The following is a 22,250-nucleotide window of genomic DNA, read 5'->3' on the forward strand; positions in this document are numbered from 1 at the left end:
GAATTTAACCATAATATTTGTTGGAATATTTGTTCTGTCTTTTCTGGAGGATTAAACTGGAATTCCAACCAGCTTTGTATGGCTTGTTTTAGAAAAGGCGATAATTTGAACAACGTTCCATTTTCAATTCACTGAAAATGAGAGGTTGTAATCTGAATAAAGGGGAAAAGGCCATTTTTGAACAAGGTGTGAGCCATTCTTACTAACCTACTGGAGAACCAGTTCGGGTTTAAGTATAACTTTTGTATGACTGATGCTTTTAGTGAGAGGTTTAATGCTTTAATATTTCATAATTTTAGCCCCCCGAACTCATATTCTTTATAAAAATAAGCACGTTTAATTTTGTCTTGATGCCATCCAAAGAAAGTGAAATATTCTTTGCTCAAATAATTTAAAAGATAAATTGTTCGGCGTAGGCAGGGCCATAAGTAAATAGGTAAACGGGGATATAACTAATCATTAATCATTAATCAGGGTGAATTTTCCAGAAATAGACAAGTATTTACCTTTCCATGGTAGCAAGATCTTATCTATTTTTGCTAACTTCCTATTCATATTTGTTGTAGTAAGTTCCTATATTTCTTTAGGGATATGAATACCAAGTATGTTCACTTCACCATCAGGCCATGGGCTCCCGAGTGGCGCAGCGGTCTAAGGCACTGCATCTCAGTGCTTGAGGCGTCACTACAGACCCCCTGGTTCGATTCCAGGCTGTATCACAACCGGCCGTGATTGGGAGTCCCATAGGGCGGTGCACAATTGGCCCAGCGTCGTCCTGGTTTGGCCGGTGTAGGCCGTCATTGTAAATAAGAATTTGTTCTTAACTGACTTAGTTAAATAAAGGTAATGTATTGGTAAACTACAGGGTAATGTAAAAGTTGTATTTTTTTGCAATCCAATATGTAATATCGGACACTTATCATAGTTGTTGTTGTAATCCAGGGAGGTTAGAAAAACTATCTAGATCTTCTGCGAGGCTGTGCAGGGATCCACATTGTGGATTTAAGCCCTGGATTTTTTTAAGCCCTGGATTTCTTGCCCCTCTATTGTTGGATCTGATAAAAATGTCCATGGCCATAATAAATAGATATGCAGACAGTGGACAACCTTGTTTTACTCCTATTGACAGTTTAATACTTTCTGAGGGGTAGCCGTTATTTACTATTTTACATCTGGCTTTACTATACTTAACTGTAACCCATTGCATAAGAGATTCTCCTAAATTAAAATTGTCCAGGCATTTATATATACATTCTAGTAGTACTTTATCAAAAGCCTTTTCAAAATCTGCTATGAATACCAGAACTGGTTTCCTAGATTTTTCAGTGTTCTATTGTTTCAAGTACTTGTCTTTTATTATCTCCAATGTATCGTCCATGTAAAAACCCTGTCTGATCAGGATGAATAATATCCGACAACAGCTTTTAATTCTATGCTCTATGCATTTTGCTAGGATTTTTGCATCACAGCACTGATGTGTAAGGGGCCTCCAGTTTTTTAGGTATACGTTATACTTACCACCAGGTTCCTGTTTCAGTAATAGTGAAATCAGACCTTCTTGCTGAGTACCTGATAGTTGACAATTTTTATAGGAGTGGTTACAACATGCTAATAATGGATCTTTGAGAAGATTATAAAAGGTTTCATATACCTTAACTGGTATGCCATCCAGCCCTGGAGTTTTCCCTGGCCTAATGGCTTTAATTGCATCAAGAAGTTCCTCCTCTACAATTTGGCCCTCACACAAGTATTTCTGTACAGCTGTTAATTTTACACTATTATTAGGAAAACATTCATCACAGTTAACTTTAGGTAGTGGAAATGGGGGAGACTGAAAAGAGAACATATTCTTAAAATACTTTGCTTCCTCTTTCAAAATCTCATTTGGTGAATCATGGATGACTCCATTTGTAACAAGTTTCCGTACATTATTTTTGGTAGCATTTCTATGTTGAAGATTCAAAAAGAATTTGGTGCATTTTTCACAATTTCCATCCAATTCGCTTAATTTTTTATAATATATTATACTTGATCGTTCCCGAATAAGTTCCTCCATTTCTTTTAGTTTTTCCTCTAACTTTTTATTGCTACCCATCTGTACTGTTATTTGATGATCTGACCACATTCTGCCCCCTATCCAAAGTCTTTTTAACTTTTGGTGCCAGCGTGAAGGATACAAAACAATAATCACAACGACTAGCTCCATGTATATCTCACTAGGTCTGGACCTTTAAGCCTCCATATATCCACTATGCGTAAGGGTGATCATTTGTAGTGTGATTTCCTTTTACGATCCATTGGGGTACTTAAAACGGTATTATAATCTCCCACCATAATAATAGAGTCGATAGATTAGTATATATATTTTCGAAGAATATGATATGTGACTCTTCCTATACATAGACAAATGCCGTTTTAGATCCAAGATGAAAACTTGTGTAAGATTTCGGAAGCTGACAATAGATTTAAGATGTTTAAAGATGAACACACCCATTCTCACACGTGGCAGTATGTTTGTGAGAATAGATGAAAGGTGATGCAAGGGCTTCAGCACCTATATATCTAGTTACAGAGGATGGAGAGAGGAGAGGGATGGAGACCAGGAACAGATCGATGGAGAGAGATGGAGAGGAGAGGGATGGAGATCAGGAACGGATAGATGGAGAGGAGAGTACTCACAGAAACAGATAGATGGATAGGAGGACATTGAGGTTGCGCAGCTCTCTGATAAGGAGGAGGGTTATAACCCTTTCAGTGACGATCCAAACCCACGAGTCAGCTGTTCAAGAGAGAAAAAAGACAACAGGCCATTCAAACAATATTTTAATGTGTGTTATGTTTGAGTGTGTGTGTGTGTGTGTGTGTGTGTGTGTGTGTGTGTGTGTGTGTGTGTGCGTGCGTGCGTGTGTCTGTGTCTGTTTCAGTGTGTGTTTAACTATCTGAATCTTCCTCCTCTGTGAATGTGAACTGATCATCCTGAGCTTTGCTGATGCTGCTTCTAGGAGTGGTGCTGCCCTTCCCAGGTTCTGAAGAAGGTATATCATTATGAATAATATTACATAATATTCATATATCTTATATGTCCTCTGTTATTCCTCTCACCCCTCATTTCTTTCTCTCGTCTGTCTTAACAGTCTTTTTAAGATGTTCTCTCTTACCTCTGCTGGGCAGGTCAGGGTAGACGACCTCTATAGGAAGGCTCCGCTCCACACTGTTCTCCCGGCTGGAATGGCTGGAGATCTGTCGGCAGGTAAGGGTTAAAACATGTCCTTATGCAAAAAGCTCCTGGTCAGTATAAGTGGTGTCTTGATTAATAACACACAAAAAAGTGAATGTGAACTCTGGAATTTTTACAGTGAGTTTGATTGCACTGATTGAACAAAACAGGGCAGTACAGGAAGCTACATGGTGGGAGGAGAGAGATAGGATGACGTCGAGGCCATCAGTGACAGTCTTACTGTGTCTATGTCCTGATCCACGCCGTCAACGCCGTTCTCTCCTGAGAAGTGGGGACTGCTGTTACCACTCTCCCCCTGCTCCCCCAGCAGCTGTGTGAACCAGAGTATGTGAGAGGAGTTGAGCAGTCGGAAATCCCGCTCATCGCTCATGCTTGTGCACTGCTCCACGTAATTTCCAAGCGCTAAAAATCGCTCACAGGAAACAAAACTGCCGCTCCAAATTCGCTCCATTCATTAAAATCACAATTTAACCAACACCCATCTATTTTTGTGACTACCTGGACCTACCATTTGGTTTTGAAGTGTTTAAACCAAACGATATGATTTTAATGAAAGTATTTTAATAAACAACATCAAAAGCTGACTGTAAGAAGCGCTCATAATTTCAAATAGGCTATATGTCGTATTAAATTAAATTAAATAGTATTTGTCACATGCGCCGAATACAACAGGTGTAGACCTTACAGTGAAATGGTTACTTTCAAGCCCTTAACCAACAAAGCAGTTTGAAGAAAAAATAAGTATTAAGAAAGTATTTACTAAATAAACTGAAGTAAACAATAAATAAATACATTTAAAAAAAGAATTTTTATTTTATTTATAAATAATTAAAGAGCAACAATAAAATAACAGTAACGAGGCTATATACAGAGGGTACAAGTACCGGGTCAATGTGCGGGGGCACAGGTTAGCCGAGGAAATGTAGGTAATATGTACATGTAGGTAGAGGTAAAGTGACTATGCATAGATCATAAACAGAGAGTAGCAGCAGCGTATCAAGGCAAATAGTCTGTGTAGCCATTTGGTTAGCTGTTCAGGAGTCTTATGGCTTGGGGGTAGAAGCTGTTAAGAAGCCTTTTGGACCTAGACTTGGCGCTCCGGTACCGCTTGTCATGTGGTAGCAGAGAGGACAGTCTATGACTAGGGTGGCTGGAGTCTTTGGTAATTTTTAGGGCCTTCTTCTGACACCGCCTGGTATAGAGGTCCTGGATGGCAGGAAGCTTGGCCCCAGTGATGTACTGGGCTGTACGCACTACCCTCTGTAGTGCCTTGCGGTCGGAGGCCGAGCAGTTGCCGTACCAGGCGGTGATGCAACCAGTCAGGATGCTCTCGATGGTGCAGCTGTAGAACTTTTTGAGGATCTGAGGAACCATGCCAAATCTTTTCAGTCTCCTGAGGGGGAATAGGCGTTGTCGTGCCCTCTCCACGACTGTCTTGGTGGACACCAAGGAACTTGAAGCTCTCGATGAGAATAGGGGCGTGCTCGGCCCTCCTTTTCCTGTAGTCCACGATCATCTCCTTTCTCTTGATCACGTTGAGAGAGAGGTTGTTATCCTGGCACCACACTGCCAGGTCTCTGACCTCCTTCCTGTAGGCTGTCTCATCATTGTCGGTGATCAGGCCTACCACTGTTGTGTCGTCGGCAAACTTAATGATGGTGTTGGAGTTGTGCTTGGCCATGCAGTCATGGGTGAACAGGGAGTACAGGAGGGGACTGAGCACGCACCCCTGAGGGGCCCCCGTGTTGAGGATCAGCGTGGCAGATGTGTTGTTACCTACCCTTACCACCTGGGGGCGGCCCGTCAGGAAGTCCAGGATCCAGTTGCAGAGGGAGGTGTTTAGTCCTTGGGTCCTTAGCTTAGTGATGAGATTTGAGGGCACTATGGTGTTGAATGCTGAGCTGTAGTCAATGATTACCATTCTCATGTAGGTGTTCCTTTTGTCCAGGTGGGAAAGGGCAGTGTGGAGTGCAGTAGAGATTGCGTCATCTGTGGATATGTTGGGGCGGTATGCAAATTGGAGTGGGTCTAGGGTTTCTGGGATGATGGTGTTGATGTGAGCCATGACCAGCCTTTCAAAGCACTTCATGGCTACAGACGTGAGTGTTACGGGTCGGTAGTCATTTAGGCAGGTTACCTTGGAACAGGGACTATGGTGGTCTGCTTGAAACATGTTGGTATTACAGACTTGGTCAGGGACAGGTTGAGAATGTCAGTGAAGACACTTGCCTGTTGGTCAGCGCACGCTCTGAGTGCACGTCCTGGTAATCCGTCTGGCCCTGCAGCCTTGTGAATGTTGACCTGTTTAAAGGTCTTACTCACATCGGCTACGGAGAGCGTGATCACACAGTCGCCCGGAACAGCAGGTGCTCTCATGCATGCTTCAGTGTTGCTTGCCTCAAAGCGCGCATAGAAGTCATTTAGCTCGTATGGGCAGCTCATGGCTGTGCTTTCCTTTGTAGTCCGTAATAGTTCGCAAGCCCTGCTACATCCGACGAGCGTCGGAGCCGGTGTAGTAGGATTCAATCTTAGTCCTATATTGACGCTTTGCCTGTTTGATGGTTCGTCTGAGGGCATAGCGGGATTTCTTATAAGCGTCCGGGTTAGAGTCCTGCTCCTTGAAAGTGGCAGCTCTACCCTTTATCTCAATGTGGATGTTGCCTGTAATCCATGGCTTCTGGTTGGGGTATGTACGTACGGTCACTGTGGGGACGGTGTCATCGATGCACTTATTGATGAATCCAGTGACTGATGTGGTGTACTCCTCAATGCCATCGGAAGAATCCAGGAACATATTTCAGTCTGTGCTAGCAAAACAGTCCTATAGCTTAGCATCTGCGTCATCTGACCACTTCCATATTGAGCGAGTCACTGCTACTTCCTGCTTTAGTTTTTGCTTGTAAGCAGGAATCATGAGGTTATGGTCAGATTTGCCAAATGGAGGGCGAGGGAGAGCTTTGTACGCGTCTCTGTGTGTGGAGTAAAGGTGGTCTAGAGTTTTTTTCCCTCTGGTTGCACATGTAACATGCTGGTAGAAATAAGGTAAAACAGATTTAAGTTTCCGGCCACTAGGAGCTCTGGATGAGCATTTTCTTGTTTTCTTATGGCCCTATACAGCTCGTTGAGTGCGGTCTTGGTGCCAGCATTGGTTTGTGGTGGTAAATAAACAGCTACGAAAAATGTAACTGCATATAAACACGCTAAATAGGTCAGGAGCCAGACATGTCGCAGAAGAAGGAACGAAAATGAATTGTTTAGGCTATATTATTATTATTATTGTTAGCCTATTATTTCAATTATTTCAAGGCTATAGCCTACAAAGAAATACAGTGAGGGAAAAAAGTATTTGATCCCCTGCTGATTTTGTACGTTTGCCCACTGACAGAGAAATATATTTTAACGGTAGGTTTATTTGAACAGTGAGAGACAGAATAACAACAAAAAAATCCAGAAAAACGCATTGTTGTTATAAATTGATTATTCATTTTAATGAGGGAAATAAGTATTTGACCCCCCTCTCAATCAGAAAGATCAGAAGCAATCAATCAATCAGATTCCAAACTCTCCACCATGGCCAAGACCAAAGAGCTCTCCAAGGATGTCAGGGACAAGATTGTAGACCTACACAAGGCTGGAATGGGCTACAAGACCATCGCCAAGCAGCTTGGTGAGAAGGTGACAACAGTTGGTGCGATTATTCGCAAATGGAAGAAGCACAAAATAACTGTCAATCTCCCTCGGCCTGGGACTCCATGCAAGATCTCACCTCATGGAGTTGCAATGATCATGAGAACGGTGAGGAATCAGCCCAGAACTACACGGGAGGATCTTGTCAATGATCTCAGGGCAGCTGGGACCATAGTCACCAAGAAAACAATTGGTAACACACTACGCTGTGAATTACTGAAATCCTGCAGCGCCCGCAAGGTCCACCTGCTCAAGAAAGCACATATACAGGGCAGTCTGAAGTTTGCCAATGAACATCTGAATGATTCAGAGGAGAACTGGGTGAAAGTGTTGTGGTCAGATGAGACCAAAATCGAACTCTTCGGCATCAACTCAACTTGCGGTGTTTGGAGGAGGAGGAATGCTGCCTATGACCCCAAGAACACCATCCCCACCGTCAAACATGGAGGTGGAAACATTATGCTTTGGGGATGTTTTTCTGTTAAGGGGACAGGACAACTTCACCGCATCAAAGGGACGATGGACGGGGCCATGTACCGTCAAATCTTGGGTGAGAACCTCCTTCCCTCAGCCAGGGCATTGAAAATGGGTCGTGGATGGGTATTCCAGCATGACAATGACCCAAAACACACGGCCAAGACAACAAAGGAGTGGCTCAAGAAGAAGCACATTAAGGTCCTGGAGTGGCCTAGCCAGTCTCCATACCTTAATCCCATAGAAAATCTGTGGAGGTAGCTGAAGGTTCGAGTTGCCAAACATCAGCCTCGAAACCTTAATGACTTGGAGAAGATCTGCAAAGAGGTGTGGGACAAAATCCCTCCTGAGATGTGTGCAAACCTGGTGGCCAACTACAAGAAACGTCTGACCTCTGTGATTGCCAACAAGGGTTTTGCCACCAAGTACTAAGTCATGTTTTGCAGAGGGGTCAAATACTTATTTCCCTCATTAAAATGCAAATCAATTTATAACATTTTTGACATGCGTTTTTCTGGATTTTTTTGTTGTTATTCTGTCTCTCACTGTTCAAATAAACCTACCATTAAAATTATAGACTTATCATTTCTTTGTCAGTGGGCAAACGTACAAAATCAGCAGGGGATCAAATACTTTTTTCCCTCAGTGTACATTGTGAAGCATGTACGAGAGCGACATCAACATTAAGCGCTCAGCATTTAAACAACATTTCATTCTATTAAATTATTATAGTCTATAAATTGCGTTTATAGGATAGAATTATAATTAAATAAAAATGAAATTAAAAATGCCTCATTAGGCATTGGAATTCACTTTTAGAAACACGAGTTTGGCTTCAGGATCATGCGATGGTGTCTGGAGAGCAGGCCAGCAGCGGAGAATATCCTCTCTGCACTTGTAGAGCCACTGGGGATGCTAAAAACCCTTCGGGCCACTCTTGCCAGGCTGGGCAGGGATGCAGAGTTGTTTTTTTATAGGTAGGCCTAAAGGTTATTAGGCAAAATAATCCTATCAAAACAGAAAGCTCCTTGAAAGAGGTAATATGTCAGCAGGCATATTGTGACAAAATCAATGATAGCCTATTGTATAGATAATAGAACGAAAATGAATACTTTGCTACAATGACACACTTAGCTAGCTACCCACCTCGTTCCTTTCTGTACGCATTTGCACATAGTACACATCATGCTTTCGGGATACGTGTCTTTTCAGATTCCACAATGATTCTTTAGTTTTGGACAGGAAATCACAGCACTCCCTCTCTTGCTCTTGTTCCTCCTCATCTTTGTAAGTCACCTTGATTTTGCACCTGAGTGTTTTATCAGTTTCTTTATGAAAATATTTAGCGAACTCCATGACAGCAGCTAAAGCAAGGGGCTATAGCAGCACAAATGCATGCTGGGCCGGACATGCCCTGAGCTCATGAAGTGAGCGCTACTGAAGCAAAATTGGAGCAGGCGAGAAGGCAGAGCTCCAGCCTTTGGGAAACTCCCTCTGCGCTCCAGTCAAATTGAGCATGCTCCGCTCCTCGCTCCACAATGACACAAAGAAAGAAGAGGAGAATTGAAAATGGTAGATAAGGAGAGAGAAAGAGGTGAATAAGAGAGAGAGAGGGAGTACAGAGAGAGAAAGTGAGAGAGAGGTCAGAGATCATGTGGGTATACCTGTGCTTGTGTACACACAGACTGCAGGATTTCGTAACACACTCTCCGGTTCCGCAAAGACACAAACGAATACTGAAACAGAGACAAAACAGAATGAGGAACTACACAACACACCACCACACAGACACAGACACAACCGCAGCCACAGATACAGACACAACCACAGACACAACCGCAGCTACGTACGCAGCCACAACCACAGACACAACCACAGACACAACCACATACACAACAACAGACACAGACACAACCACAGACACAGACACAACCGCAGCCACAACCACAGACACAGCCACAGCCACAACCACAGCCACAACCACAGACACAGCCACAGACACAACCACAGCCACAACCACAGACACAGCCACAGACACAACCACAGCCACAGCCATATATATCCAAGATGGCGTAGTAGTGCGGTTGTGTATTCTGTTGTGTCCTCATGTAAATAGCCAGTTTTTTTTAGTTTTTTGTCTCTTTTTCGTATATATTTCTCTATCTCACTTTCCATCCTTTAACTAAATATACTTTCCTGCAACCCGCCTCACCCAATGTGGAACATATTCTATTATTTCTTTATTTTTATCAAGAACCTATGGCTAGCCAGCTATTTAGCTACTTGCTATTAGCCACCATTAGCGGTCTTCACCACTGTCCGTGGCCTGCACTACCTACCAGCCAGCTCTAGCCTGGACAATTATCGGCCAGTCTGCACAGCGTGCTATCGACCCAGAGCATATTGGATTTTCTGCCGGAATCCCTGAAGCACTGGACCTTAACACCGGACCATCGCAACTAGCTAGCTGCAACCAAATGGCTGTTTTTGGCTAATCACCACTGTCCCGACGTACCAGTTAGCCTTGAGCTAGCCTCGAGCCAGGCCCATCTCCCGGCTATCTACCTCTCTGTCAACCGGACGGGACCTCCTAGGTTCGACACGGAGCCCCACCGATCCATCACGACTGTTCTGCCGACGTAATCGTCTGATGTGGTTTCAACAGGCTTCCAGTTGCGACGACCACGAAGATCCATCTGCTAGCCCCGGCCCGCTAGCACACGCAATCAACAGCCGTGCCTTCTACTCGCCTCTGCTTTAGCAGCCTATGAACTGCTCCCGGACTTACTTAGTGCTGTTGACTGGACCTTATGATCACTCAGCTACACAGCTAATGCCTGCTGGATTGATCCTTTACACCACATATGTCAGAGTCAAGGCCCGCGGGCCACATCCGGCCCGCGAGAAGGTTTTTTACGGCCCCTGGGATGATCTTGATTTATTATTAGAACCGGCCCGCAGACCGCAGCAAGCCGGCAGCCCGCAGATCTTTTACACGCACCAATACTACATTTCCCACAATGCAACGGTGACGCACCGAGCAGTAGGCTGCTTCATTTCAATATTTATTGGCACAGCAGTCGTCAGCATCACAGTAAAATTAACTTTCAGATACCCATCAAAAATGGCAAAACGGAAGGTGGACACTGAGAACCGGGGGTTTCAAACAAGGTGGGAGTCGGAGTATATGTTCACGGAGGTAGCTGGAAAACCTGTGTGTCTTCTGTGTGGAGAAAGTGTGGCGGTACTGAAAGAGTATAATCTGAGACGACATTATGAAACGAAACACGCGGACAAAAACAAGAATATGGACATGGAACAAAGGCTACAAAAGGCAGAGGAATTAAAACGAGGCCTCAAATCTCGACAGGCTCTGTTCAAAAAAGCCAAATCACAAGGCCAGGCTGCTGTCAAGGCCAGTTTTATTTTGGCAGAAGAGATCGCTAAATCAGCCCGGCCATTTACGGAGGGGGATTTCATCAAAAACTGCATGATTAAAGTTTGTGACGAAGTTTGCCCAGAAAAAAGGCAACTCTTTTTAAATGTGAGTCTGAGCAGAAACACCATTGCCGAGAGAGTAGACCAGTTGTCCATCAATCTAAAAGAGCAGCTTGTGAAAAAGGGAAAAGATTTCATTGCATATTCCTTGGCTGTGGATGAGAGCACCGACATTTCTGACATTGCCCAGTTGTCAATTTTCATCCGCGGAGTGGACTCCAGCCTAAGCGTGACAGAGGAGTTTTTGGCTTTACGTCCTATGCATGGCACAACTACGGGGCATGATTTGTATGAAGAGGTGTCAAGATGTGTAAATGAGATGGAGCTGCCTTGGGAAAAACTCGTGGGTTTGACAACCGACGGAGCACCTGCGATGTGTGGACACAGGAGCGGACTGGTGGCGAAGATACGGGAAAAGATGCAAGAGGAAAACGCGACAGGTGAGCTGACAGCTTATCATTGTATCATACACCAGGAAGCGTTGTGCGGTAAAGCCTTGAAAATGGAGCATGTAATGAGCATCATCACGCGCACAGTTAACTTTATCAGAGCCAAAGGTTTGAATCACCGCCAGTTCAAGGCATTTCTGACGGAGTTAGAAACGGAGCATGGTGATTTGCCTTATCACACAGAGGTGCGATGGCTAAGCCAGGGAAAGGTGCTTCAAAGATGTTTCGAGCTTCGTGAGGAGATTTGTCTGTTCTTGGACAGCAAAGGGAAAGACACAACACAACTCCGAGACGAAATGTTTCTGTGTGAAATGGCTTTTCTGTGTGACATTACGAGTCATCTGAATGCAATGAACTTGCAGCTGCAGGGTCGGGATCATGTCATCTCTGATATGTACAGTACAGTGAAGGCATTTAAAACCAAACTGACTCTGTGGGAGACGCAGATGCGGAAAGAAAATTTGAGCCACTTTCCCAGCTGCCAGACCATGAAAGAGAAGCTCTCTACCAGTGCGTTCCCGAGCGCACAGTTGGCTGATAAAATAGGTATGCTTGCCGCTGACTTTCGACGCCGATTTGCTGACTTTGAAGCACAAAAAAGCAGGTTGGAACTGCTCGGTAACCCATTTGCTGTTGACGTGGAAAGCTCACCACCAAACCTCCAAATGGAGTTGATTGACCTCCAATGCAATGATGCACTGAGGGCAAAATATGCGGCAGTGGGTGCTGCGGAGTTCGCCCGTTTCCTCCCCGACACAATGCCCCAGCTGCGCATCCAGGCTGCTCAAACGTTGTCTATGTTTGGCAGCACATACCTGTGTGAACAACTGTTTTCTTTGATGAACCTGAACAAAACATCACACAGAAGTCGACTTACTGCTGAACACCTCCACTCAATTCTGAGGATTTCCTCAGCTCAGAGCCTTACCCCGAACATTGATGAACTTGTGGAAAAGATGGGACACCACCAAGTATCACCCTCAACCTCAAACAAGTGAACATTACTGTGCAATCACATATTTAGAGTTTTTACTCAGTTCAAGTTTAAAAGTTAAAGTTTAATATTTGTTTTCACTGCATGTTACTTCTCCTTAAACAAAGTGTTGTTTTTGATTAATAGATTTTTGCACTTTATTTTATTGTATTTCAATCCAATTATATTTTAAAAATATTTCAGTTGAGTGGATGATAGAAAATTGCTATTGTTTTTTTCTTTGAAGTAAATTTAGCCCACTTTTGCTAAAATAGAAAATATAGGCTACTGATGGTGCCTTGAATACCGGTTTCTTTCATTTAATGTTCATGTTATGGGGATTTTTATATAAAGGAAATTTGTCTTTTGTGTCTGTTGAAAATTAAAGATTACTGACAGAGCCATAAGAAAATATTGCTTTATTTATCTGATCATATTGGAATATATTTGTTAGGTTTTCAGTAGGTTCAATTAGGTTCACTAGACTATATGCGTCATTTAAAAAATGTTCAATGAACATTCGAACAGTCCGGCCCTCGGCTTGTAGCTAAATTTTTTATTTGGCCCTCCGTCCATTTGACTTTGACACCCCTGCTTTACACGGTACCCCATCCTGTTTATCTGTTTAGCCTCAGCTCAAACTTTCGTCGCAATTACCAGTTGTTGTCTTAGCCCTCTCGAATTACACCTGTGATTGCGTTATGCCTCTCTCCCATGTCAATATGCCTATCCTATTGCTGTTTGGGTTAGTTCTTATTATACAATTTCACTGTAGAGCCCCAAGTTCTGCTCAACCAGCCTCAGAGAGTCCCACCCCCCATACACGCTGAGACCGGCTCAATCGGTACCTCCAGGGATACTATCTCTTTCATAGTTACCCAATGCTTAGGTGTACCTCCACTGTACTCATATCCTTCCATATCCTTGTCTGTACATAATGCCCTGAATCTATTCTACAACGCCCGGAAATCTGCCCCTTTTATTCTCTGTACCCAACGCACTAGAAGACCAGTTCTTAAAGCCTTTAGCCGTATCCTTATTCTATTCCTCCTCTGTTCCTCTGGTGATGTAGAGGTTAACCCAGGCCCTGTTCCCCCAGTATCACTCCTACCCCCCAGGCGCTATTGTGTCTGTAGTTGTGGCTGTGGCTGTGGTTCTAGCAGTGTCTTGGCTTAGGAAGGCCACCAAAAATTCAGAAATGTCCATCCCGAACTACAACATTTTCCGTCTAGATAGAACTGCCAAAGGGGGTGGAGTTGCAATCTACTGTAGAGAGAGCCTGCAGAGCTCTATCATACTATCCAGGTCTGTACCCAAACAGTTTGAGCTTCTACTTCTAAAAATCCACCTTTCCAGAAATAAGTCTCTCACTACAGACCCCCCTCAGCCCCCAGTTGTGCCCTGGACACCATATGTGAATTGCTTGCCCCCCATCTATCCTCAGAGTTCGTACTGCTTGGTGACCTAAACTGGGATATGCTTAACACCCCGGCCGTCCTACAATCTAAACTAGATGCCCTCAATCTCACACAAATTATCAAGGAACCTACTAGGTACAACCCTAAATCCGTAAACATGGGCACCCTCATAGACATCATCCTGACTAATTTACCCTCTAAATACACCTCCGCTGTCTTCAACCAGGATCTCAGCCATCACTGCCTCATTGCCTGCGTCTGTAATGGGTCCGCGGTCAAACGACCACCCCTCATCACTGTCAAACGCTCCCTAAAACACTTCAGCGAGCAGGCCTTTCTAATTGACCTGGCCCGGGTATCCTGGATGGATATTGACCTCATTCCGTCAGTAGAGGATGCCTGGTTGTTCTTTAAAAGTGCTTTCCTCTCCATCTTAAATAAGCATGCCCAATTCAAAAAATTCAGAACTAAGAACAGATATAGCCCCTGGTTCACCCCAGACTTGACTGCCCTTGACCAGCATAAAAACATCCTGTGGCGTACTGCATTAGCATCGAACAGCCCCCGCGATATGCAACTTTTCAGGGAAGTCAGGAACCAATATACACAATCAGTTAGGAAAGCAAAGGCTAGCTTTTTCAAACAGAAATTTGCATCCTGTAGCACTAACTCCAAAAGGTTTTGGGACACTGTAAAGTCCATGGAGAATAAGAGCACCTCCTCCCAGCTACCCACTGCACTGAGGCTAGGAAACACTGTCACCACCGATAAATCTACGATAATCGAGAATTTCAATAAGCATTTTGCTACGGCTGGCCATGCTTTGCACCTGGCTACCCCTACCCCGGCCACCAGCTCTGCACACTCCGCTGCAACTTGCCCATGCCTTATCTTAGATCATTGGTCACCAAAGCAACACCCACCCGTAGTATGCGCTCCAGCAGGTACAGTGGGGGAAAAAAGTATTTAGTCAGCCACCAATTGTGCAAGTTCTCCCACTTAAAAAGATGAGAGAGGCCTGTAATTTTCATCATAGGTACACGTCAACTATGACAGACAAAATTAGATTTTTTTTCTCCAGAAAATCACATTGTAGGATTTTTAATGAATTTATTTGCAAATTATGGTGGAAAATAAGTATTTGGTCAATAACAAAAGTTTCTCAATACTTTGTTATATACCCTTTGTTGGCAATGACACAGGTCAAACGTTTTCTGTAAGTCTTCACAAGGTTTTCACACACTGTTGCTGGTATTTTGGCCCATTCCTCCATGCAGATCTCCTCTAGAGCAGTGATGTTTTGGGGCTGTCGCTGGGCAACACGGACTTTCAACTCCCTCCAAAGATTTTCTATGGGGTTGAGATCTGGAGACTAGCTAGGCCACTCCAGGACCTTGAAATGCTTCTTACGAAGCCACTCCTTCGTTGCCCGGGCGGTGTGTTTGGGATCATTGTCATGCTGAAAGACCCAGCCACGTTTCATCTTCAATGCCCTTGCTGATAGAAGGAGGTTTTCACTCAAAATCTCACGATACATGGCCCCATTCATTCTTTCCTTTACACGGATCAGTCGTCCTGGTCCCTTTGCAGAAAAACAGCCCCAAAGCATGATGTTTCCACCCCCATGCTTCACAGTAGGTATGGTGTTCTTTGGATGCAACTCAGCATTCTTTGTCCTCCAAACACAACAAGTTAAGTTTTTACCAAAAAGTTATATTTTGGTTTCATCTGACCATATGACATTCTCCCAATCCTCTTCTGGATCATCCAAATGCACTCTAGCAAACTTCAGACGGGCCTGGACATGTACTGGCTTAAGCAGGGGGACACGTCTGGCACTGCAGGATTTGAGTCCCTGGCGGCGTAGTGTGTTATTGATGATAGGCTTTGTTACTTTGGTCCCAGCTCTCTGCAGGTCATTCACTAGGTCCCCCCGTGTGGTTCTGGGATTTTTGCTCACCGTTCTTGTGATCATTTTGACCCCACGGGGTGAGATCTTGCGTGGAGCCCCAGATCGAGGGAGATTATCAGTGGTCTTGTATGTCTTCCATTTCCTAATAATTGCTCCCACAGTTGATTTCTTCAAACCAAGCTGCTTACCTATTGCAGATTCAGTCTTCCCAGCCTGGTGCAGGTCTACAATTTTGTTTCTGGTGTCCTTTGACAGCTCTTTGGTCTTGGCCATAGTGGAGTTTGGAGTGTGACTGTTTGAGGTTGTGGACAGGTGTCTTTTATACTGATAACAAGTTCAAACAGGTGCCATTAATACAGGTAACGAGTGGAGGACAGAGGAGCCTCTTAAAGAAGAAGTTACAGGTCTGTGAGAGCCAGAAATCTTGCTTGTTTGTAGGTGACCAAATACTTATTTTCCACCATAATTTGCAAATAAATTCATAAAAAATCCTACAATGTGATTTTCTGGATTTTTTTCTTCTCAATTTGTCTGTCATAGTTGACGTGTACCTATGATGAAAATTACAGGCCTCTCTCATCTTTTTAAGTGGGAGAACTTGCACAATTGGTGGCTGACTAAATACTTTTTTTCCCCACTGTATATCTCACTGGTCATCCCCAAAGCCAACGCCTCCTTTGGCCGCCATTCCTTCCAGTTTTCTGCTGCAAATGACTGGAACGAACTGCAAAAATCTCTGAAGCTGGAGACACTTATCCCCCTCCCTAACTTTAAGCATCAGTTGTCAGAGCAGCTTACCGATCACTGCACCTGTACACAGCCCATCTGTAATTAGCCCACCCAACTACTTCATCCCCATATTGTTATTTACATTGTTATTTATTTTGCTCATTTGCACCCCAGTATCTCTATTTGCACGTCATCTTCTGCACATCTATCACTCCAGTGTTAATACTAAATTGTAAATATTTTGCACTATGGCCTATTTATTGCCTTACCTCCATAACTTACTACATTTGCACACACTGTATATACATGTTCTATTGTGTTATTGACTGTACGTTTTGTTTACCCCATATGTAACTCTGTGTTGTTGTTGTTTTTATCACACTGCTTTGCTTTATCTTGGCCAGGTCGCAGTTGTAAATGAGAACTTGTTCTCAACTGGCTTACCTGGTTAAATAAAGGTGAAATAAAAATGAATACAAAAACAAAAAAAACACAGCCACAACCACAGACACAGCCACAACCAGAGACACATCCACATCCACACCCACACCCACAGACACAACCACAGACACAACCACATCCACAACCACAGCCACAGCCACAACCAGAGACACAACCACGGACACAACCACAGACACAACCACACCCACAGACACAACCACAGACACAGCCACAGCCACAACCACAACCACAACCACAGACACAGCCACAGCCACAACCACAGCCACAACTACAGCCACAACCACAGACACAACCACAGACATAACCACAACCACAGCCACAACTACAGACACAACCACAGACACAACCACAGACACAACCACAGACACAGCCACATCCACAACCACAGACACAGACACAACCACAGCCACAGACACAACCACAGACACAACCACAGACACAGCCACATCCACAGCCACAACCAGAGACACAACCACGGACACAACCACACCCACAGACACAACCACAGACACAGCCACATCCACAGCCACAGCCACAACCACAGACATAACCACAACCACAGCCACAACTACAGACACAGCCACAGCCACGGCCACAACCACAGCCACAACCACAGACACAATCACAGCCACAGCCACAACCACAGACACAATCACAGCCACAGCCACAACCACAGCCACAACTACAGACACAACCACAGCCATAACCACAACCACAGCCACAACCACAGCCACAACCACAGCCACAACTACAGACACAACCACAGCCACAGACACAACCACAGCCACAGACACAAACAATACTAACAGGGCCACTGTGGGTTTGTTTCTGACCTTGTTTCCATCAGTAGTGCGGATGGAGAGCATAGACAGGGCTGAGTTCTGCTTCTTAACTTCCTTTACGCTGGACACCTGGACCACAACCTACAACAAGACACAGGTACAACATCAACAACACATAACACAGACCACAACGCTGCATCTGCTTCTACCTACTGTATGTTGTCTACTCTAGTCTATGGCTCTATTCAATCTGTATCGCTGAAGCGTTACAGATTGTGCGATAGAAATGTAAAGTAATTTCCGATTGAGCCGACATATGCAGCGTTTACTTGAGCCGACATATGCAGTGTCCGCTGACGTGGGAACGTTGCCTTTAAATTTCAATCACGCTGTGAAGCTGAACTTCCGCAATACGGATTGAATAGGGTCCCTACTCTACTCTACTCTGCTCTTCTCTGCTCTATTCTACTCTGCTCTACTCTATTCTGCTATATGTGAATCTCTTACCTTGGTGTCTTTGAGGAGTACGGAGGAGTAAAAACACACGTAGTTGACAGACACGAATAGCTTCCCATGATACAACACCTCCTTCTGCAGGGCACAGGTGAACGCTGAAACACACAACCAGGACAGAGGACAGAGTCAAATGAGAGACACACAGAGACGGTTTCTGCTTGAGATGTCCCTTTATCCCCAGAATACACTATGATGTTCTGTATGCCCTTCTTAGAAGCTGAGGGCACATTTAAATATTGTGCAAAGTGAGTGCTTAAGTTTAGTTGTTAGCAAGGAGCACAAAGCACATATTGTGGAATTATAATGAATGTCCCAACGCATTAAGTATTGATTGTGATGACTCCATCATGCCTCCATAATCGAGACATGAATCCACAGCCCAGACAATCTCAGGACGACGAAGATGAAACCATAAATAAGTTACAGACTCACTATGTACTGAGATCAACTCACCATGAGTTACTTTCTCCTCTGTTGGAATGTCTCGGAAGAGTTTGTGGAAGGTTTTGTTGTATTTCACAAAACTCTACAAGAGAGAGGAAAGGATCTAACGCTCTGTTAATCAATCAACCAATTAATTAATCAATCAACCATTCAATCAGGAGACATTTCCGAGCCAGAACCAAGAGCCCAAACATATAGTGGAGAAGGAGTGCTAGGACCTCAAATCAAATAAAAGTTTATTGGTCGCTTATAGAGATTTGCAGATGTTATCGCAGGTGCAGTGAAATGCTTGGTATTGGCTAGGAGCTAGAAACAGTGCAACTGTGTCTGTCAGTGCCATCTTGTCTAAAGCCCCCATCCAGGGTGTTGTACTGTATATTTCAGGTGCGCTTACATTTTTGGCGATGGCGCCATCAGGCCGGTGGAAGCTGTCCTCCTCTATGGTCTGTGACCTGTGGATAGGGAGTGATTGAGATCGGATCAATGGACTTACATAGGCTTTGGTACTTTCCCCCAGTCCATGGCCCGTTCTAGTCATTGAACCTGTTTTCAGAAGTAACCTTTGACCTGAGAGAGTTGCTCATGTTCAGGCTGTGTCCCCGCTCCTGGATCTCCATCTGGGCCTCCTCTAGACGCTTTGTCTTCTCTCCGCTCTTCTTACTGCGGCTGCCTCTCCTATGGCCCAGACTACCTCCTCCACCACCATTCTCCAGGGACCTGGAGGAACAGGACACTAAACCGTCACACAGTGTTGCCCCCTGGCTCTGTAAACACTCTGTTTAGAGGTCATATTTACATATTTACTTTGTAATAAACCTTATGGTGGTTTGCAGAATTTCCCCTGGTGGGACAATAAAGTTGTGGATTGAATATGTGGATTCAAACTCATGGGCATAGATGTTTTGTCTGCTGGTGAAAAATGCTGTAACATTAATTAAAACATTTTTTAAAAGTATGCACCAAGAATCGAAACTATACCCTTAGCTATGCACCTGATTGTTATCATGTCGATTCTAATCATTTCAATTCAAGCCTGACTTTCCAGGAAGCAACCTACACAACCATGTTATATAAGTCATTATAAACTGGGTGGTTCGAGCCCTGAATGCTGATTGGCTGATTTGTCATACCCGTATACCACGGGTATGACAAATCATTTATTTTTACTGCTCTAATTGTGTTGATAACCAGTTTATAATAGCAATAAGGCACCTCGGGGGTTTGTGGTATATTGCCAATATACCACGGCTAAGGGCTGTGTCCAGGCACTCTGCGTTACGTTGTGCATAAGAACAGCCCTTAGCCGTGGTATATTGGCCATATACCACACCCTCTCTGGCCTTATTGCTTAGTTAGAGATGTGAAGATATCTTGTTATTTACATTCTCATCAGCTCCGGCTAACTTGATAGCATCAGACAACCATAAGGAAGAATGGTTGCCAGAGCAGTTCTAGCTAGTAGTCATTAAGATAGTCAACAACACCTTAGTGGCACTCAAATCTCCTTTTCACCCCCATTTAACACCTCAATTACTTAACAAAAGGCACATCTCAATAGGTGGTCCAAGTAAGTCATGACATAGCACAAGTGTAGGGGGGTGGGGGGCTTTACTCTTTTGCTCTCTATTGCTCCTCTAATTGTTCCTCAGGCAACGGGGAGGCAGAAGACATCACAACTTCCCATCAGACCAACTCCTTGAATGCCCTACTCCTTGAAGTTGTGTCTAAAAAACACTATTTTGTTCATAACATATTTGTTTTAACCTTTAGTGTGTGTACTTTACTGTATTTATCACTTCATCACTTTTCAAAAGGAAACGTTTTTAAAAAATCGCTAGAGGGCGTCATTAAGGGTTAAAAAGATGTGGCATCCAGGTCAAAAGAAGATTCGCTATCATTTGCAATTCAGATCATTAGAAAATGTCACATGCAAAGTAGGTGTTATACACTGAGTGAACAAAACATTAAGAACACCTTCCTAATATTGAGTTGGATTTAACAAGTGCCATCAATAAGGGGTCATAGCTGGTCAGTCTATGTCATGGAAAGAGCGGAGTTCTTAATGTTTTGTACACTCCGTGTATTATGTTTAAGCTCCTGAGGCTGGGAGAAAGCAAACAATGGACATTGAATATGCATGTCCAGATGTAGGATCTTAATTTGAGCCAGTCTCCTACATCAGGAAAATAGTCCTGCAGCAACAGGAAAGTTTATTATTATGTGGACAATGGATATTTTTGTAGCGGTTGATACATTTTTCGTAAGTATTAAATTTCAAAGTGGAAATTAAAAGCCTTTTAAACGTAAAATAAACTACAAGTTTAATATTTCCATTTCAGGAAAGTTCTCATGCAACAGGGTGATTAAATTAAGATCCTACGTATCACAGGAGGTTGGTGGCACCTTAATTGGGTAGAACTGGCTCGTTCTAATCACTGGAGCGGAGTTGGTGGAATGGTAACAAATACATCAAACACATGGTTTCCAGGTATTTAATGCCATTCCATTTGCGCCGTTCCGGACATTATTATGAGCTGTCCTCCCCTTAGCAGCCTCCTGTGCTACATATATAGCTTTGTTTATCCTATTCCAGCATAACATCTTAAATATTGTTCCACTCCTTACGGGACAATGTAGGCCTAACTGTAATGAAATCTATTACATTTACAGTTCAAAAAGTCAAACTTTAATGTGAAAGCCCAAATAAAATGTACAGAAACATCACATAATTGAAAAGTCCTCAAAACAATCTTTATGTATCAAAGCCTTGAGTCTATAGATATCCACTAAAGAAAGCAGATTCACCTGCTCCTGACTAGACCGGCCTGTTATTTCTGGGGCTGGACGAGGGTCCTGAGGGCTATGGCTGCAATGCATTTTAGAGAATGAAAACAAAGTTCCCTTCCTTCCTTCTCTTTCTCCACTCTTGTGAATCCTCCATTCAGACTAAGCCATTAGTGAAACAGCAATAAATACAGGTGGAATGGCCCAACCCCGCTATGTGTGTGTTATAATCTAGGTGGTATGTAATACTGTTTGTTTAAGGAATGTACAGTTCTCAATACTGTAACATCCTGTTAGAAAATCCAAGATTCAGTTAAGGGACATTCCAACTTCCTAATGTAAACAGAAACACTGGTGATGGTTTCTACAGCTGGAGTTTAACTGAACCTGTCTAGAACTGTACAGAAACACAATATGTATAGCAATGCATAATAATAAATGACTTATTTTAAAAAGTTTGATTGGTTGATACTCACACTGAGCTGTCGAGGGATAACTTCCGGTGCTTCAGGTTCATGTTCATTGTCTGGAGTAGTTAACTGTCTCGCACACGCACACACTCCCCCACACGCACTCCCACTGAGCTCCGCTCTACTCCACTCTTCTGTATTTGCACTGACTATGTAAACCGAGTCTCTCACACACTCACCCAGACTGTCTTTCTAGTCTCCTACCTGGCGTTAGCCCACAGAGAGGCAGCTGATAGATGGCTAGAGGGAGAGACAGCTTTCTCCTGTTACCAACCAGCCTATCGTCTTCAAGCTTATTGTTGGTTTCACTTATCAGCTTCTGGGGGTGGGAATACCATTTAAGCTTACCCAATCAGCTTTGGATGCCGGAGCCTCCTGCTAGTGCTACCTGCACGCACCTCTGCTGCTCATGGT

The 22,250-nt window shown here is 43.8% G+C and overlaps 2 protein-coding genes across 2 annotated transcripts in view; one reads left to right on the forward strand and one right to left on the reverse strand.

Annotated features, from left to right (window-relative positions):
- LOC311099090 (alpha/beta hydrolase domain-containing protein 17A-like) overlaps window positions 1-3,026 on the forward strand; it is a 17,750-nt gene extending 14,724 nt beyond the window's left edge. Inside the window, exon 7 of the mRNA XM_084139717.1 lies at window positions 3,003-3,026. The gene's annotated coding sequence lies outside the window, so the exon portion shown is untranslated. The remainder of the gene's footprint in view (window positions 1-3,002) is intronic.
- Window positions 1-21,899, reverse strand: part of LOC311099091 (uncharacterized protein) — a gene marked incomplete at its 3' end in the record, with an annotated part of 25,739 nt that extends 3,840 nt beyond the window's left edge. Inside the window, exons 1-10 of the mRNA XM_084139720.1 lie at window positions 21,843-21,899; window positions 19,143-19,299; window positions 18,977-19,027; window positions 18,592-18,664; window positions 18,130-18,233; window positions 17,674-17,763; window positions 9,064-9,135; window positions 3,459-3,545; window positions 3,159-3,240; window positions 2,680-2,779 (exon numbers count right to left, since the gene is read on the reverse strand). Coding sequence (XP_083995846.1) covers window positions 2,680-2,779; window positions 3,159-3,240; window positions 3,459-3,545; window positions 9,064-9,135; window positions 17,674-17,763; window positions 18,130-18,233; window positions 18,592-18,664; window positions 18,977-19,027; window positions 19,143-19,299; window positions 21,843-21,889 — 863 coding nt within the window. The 5' untranslated portion in view covers window positions 21,890-21,899. The remainder of the gene's footprint in view (window positions 1-2,679; window positions 2,780-3,158; window positions 3,241-3,458; window positions 3,546-9,063; window positions 9,136-17,673; window positions 17,764-18,129; window positions 18,234-18,591; window positions 18,665-18,976; window positions 19,028-19,142; window positions 19,300-21,842) is intronic.
- Between the last annotated feature and the right edge of the window lie 351 nt (window positions 21,900-22,250).

Source organism: Coregonus lavaretus, assembly GCF_964263955.1.
Source record: "Coregonus lavaretus genome assembly, chromosome: 23".
NCBI lineage: Eukaryota > Metazoa > Chordata > Actinopteri > Salmoniformes > Salmonidae > Coregonus > Coregonus lavaretus.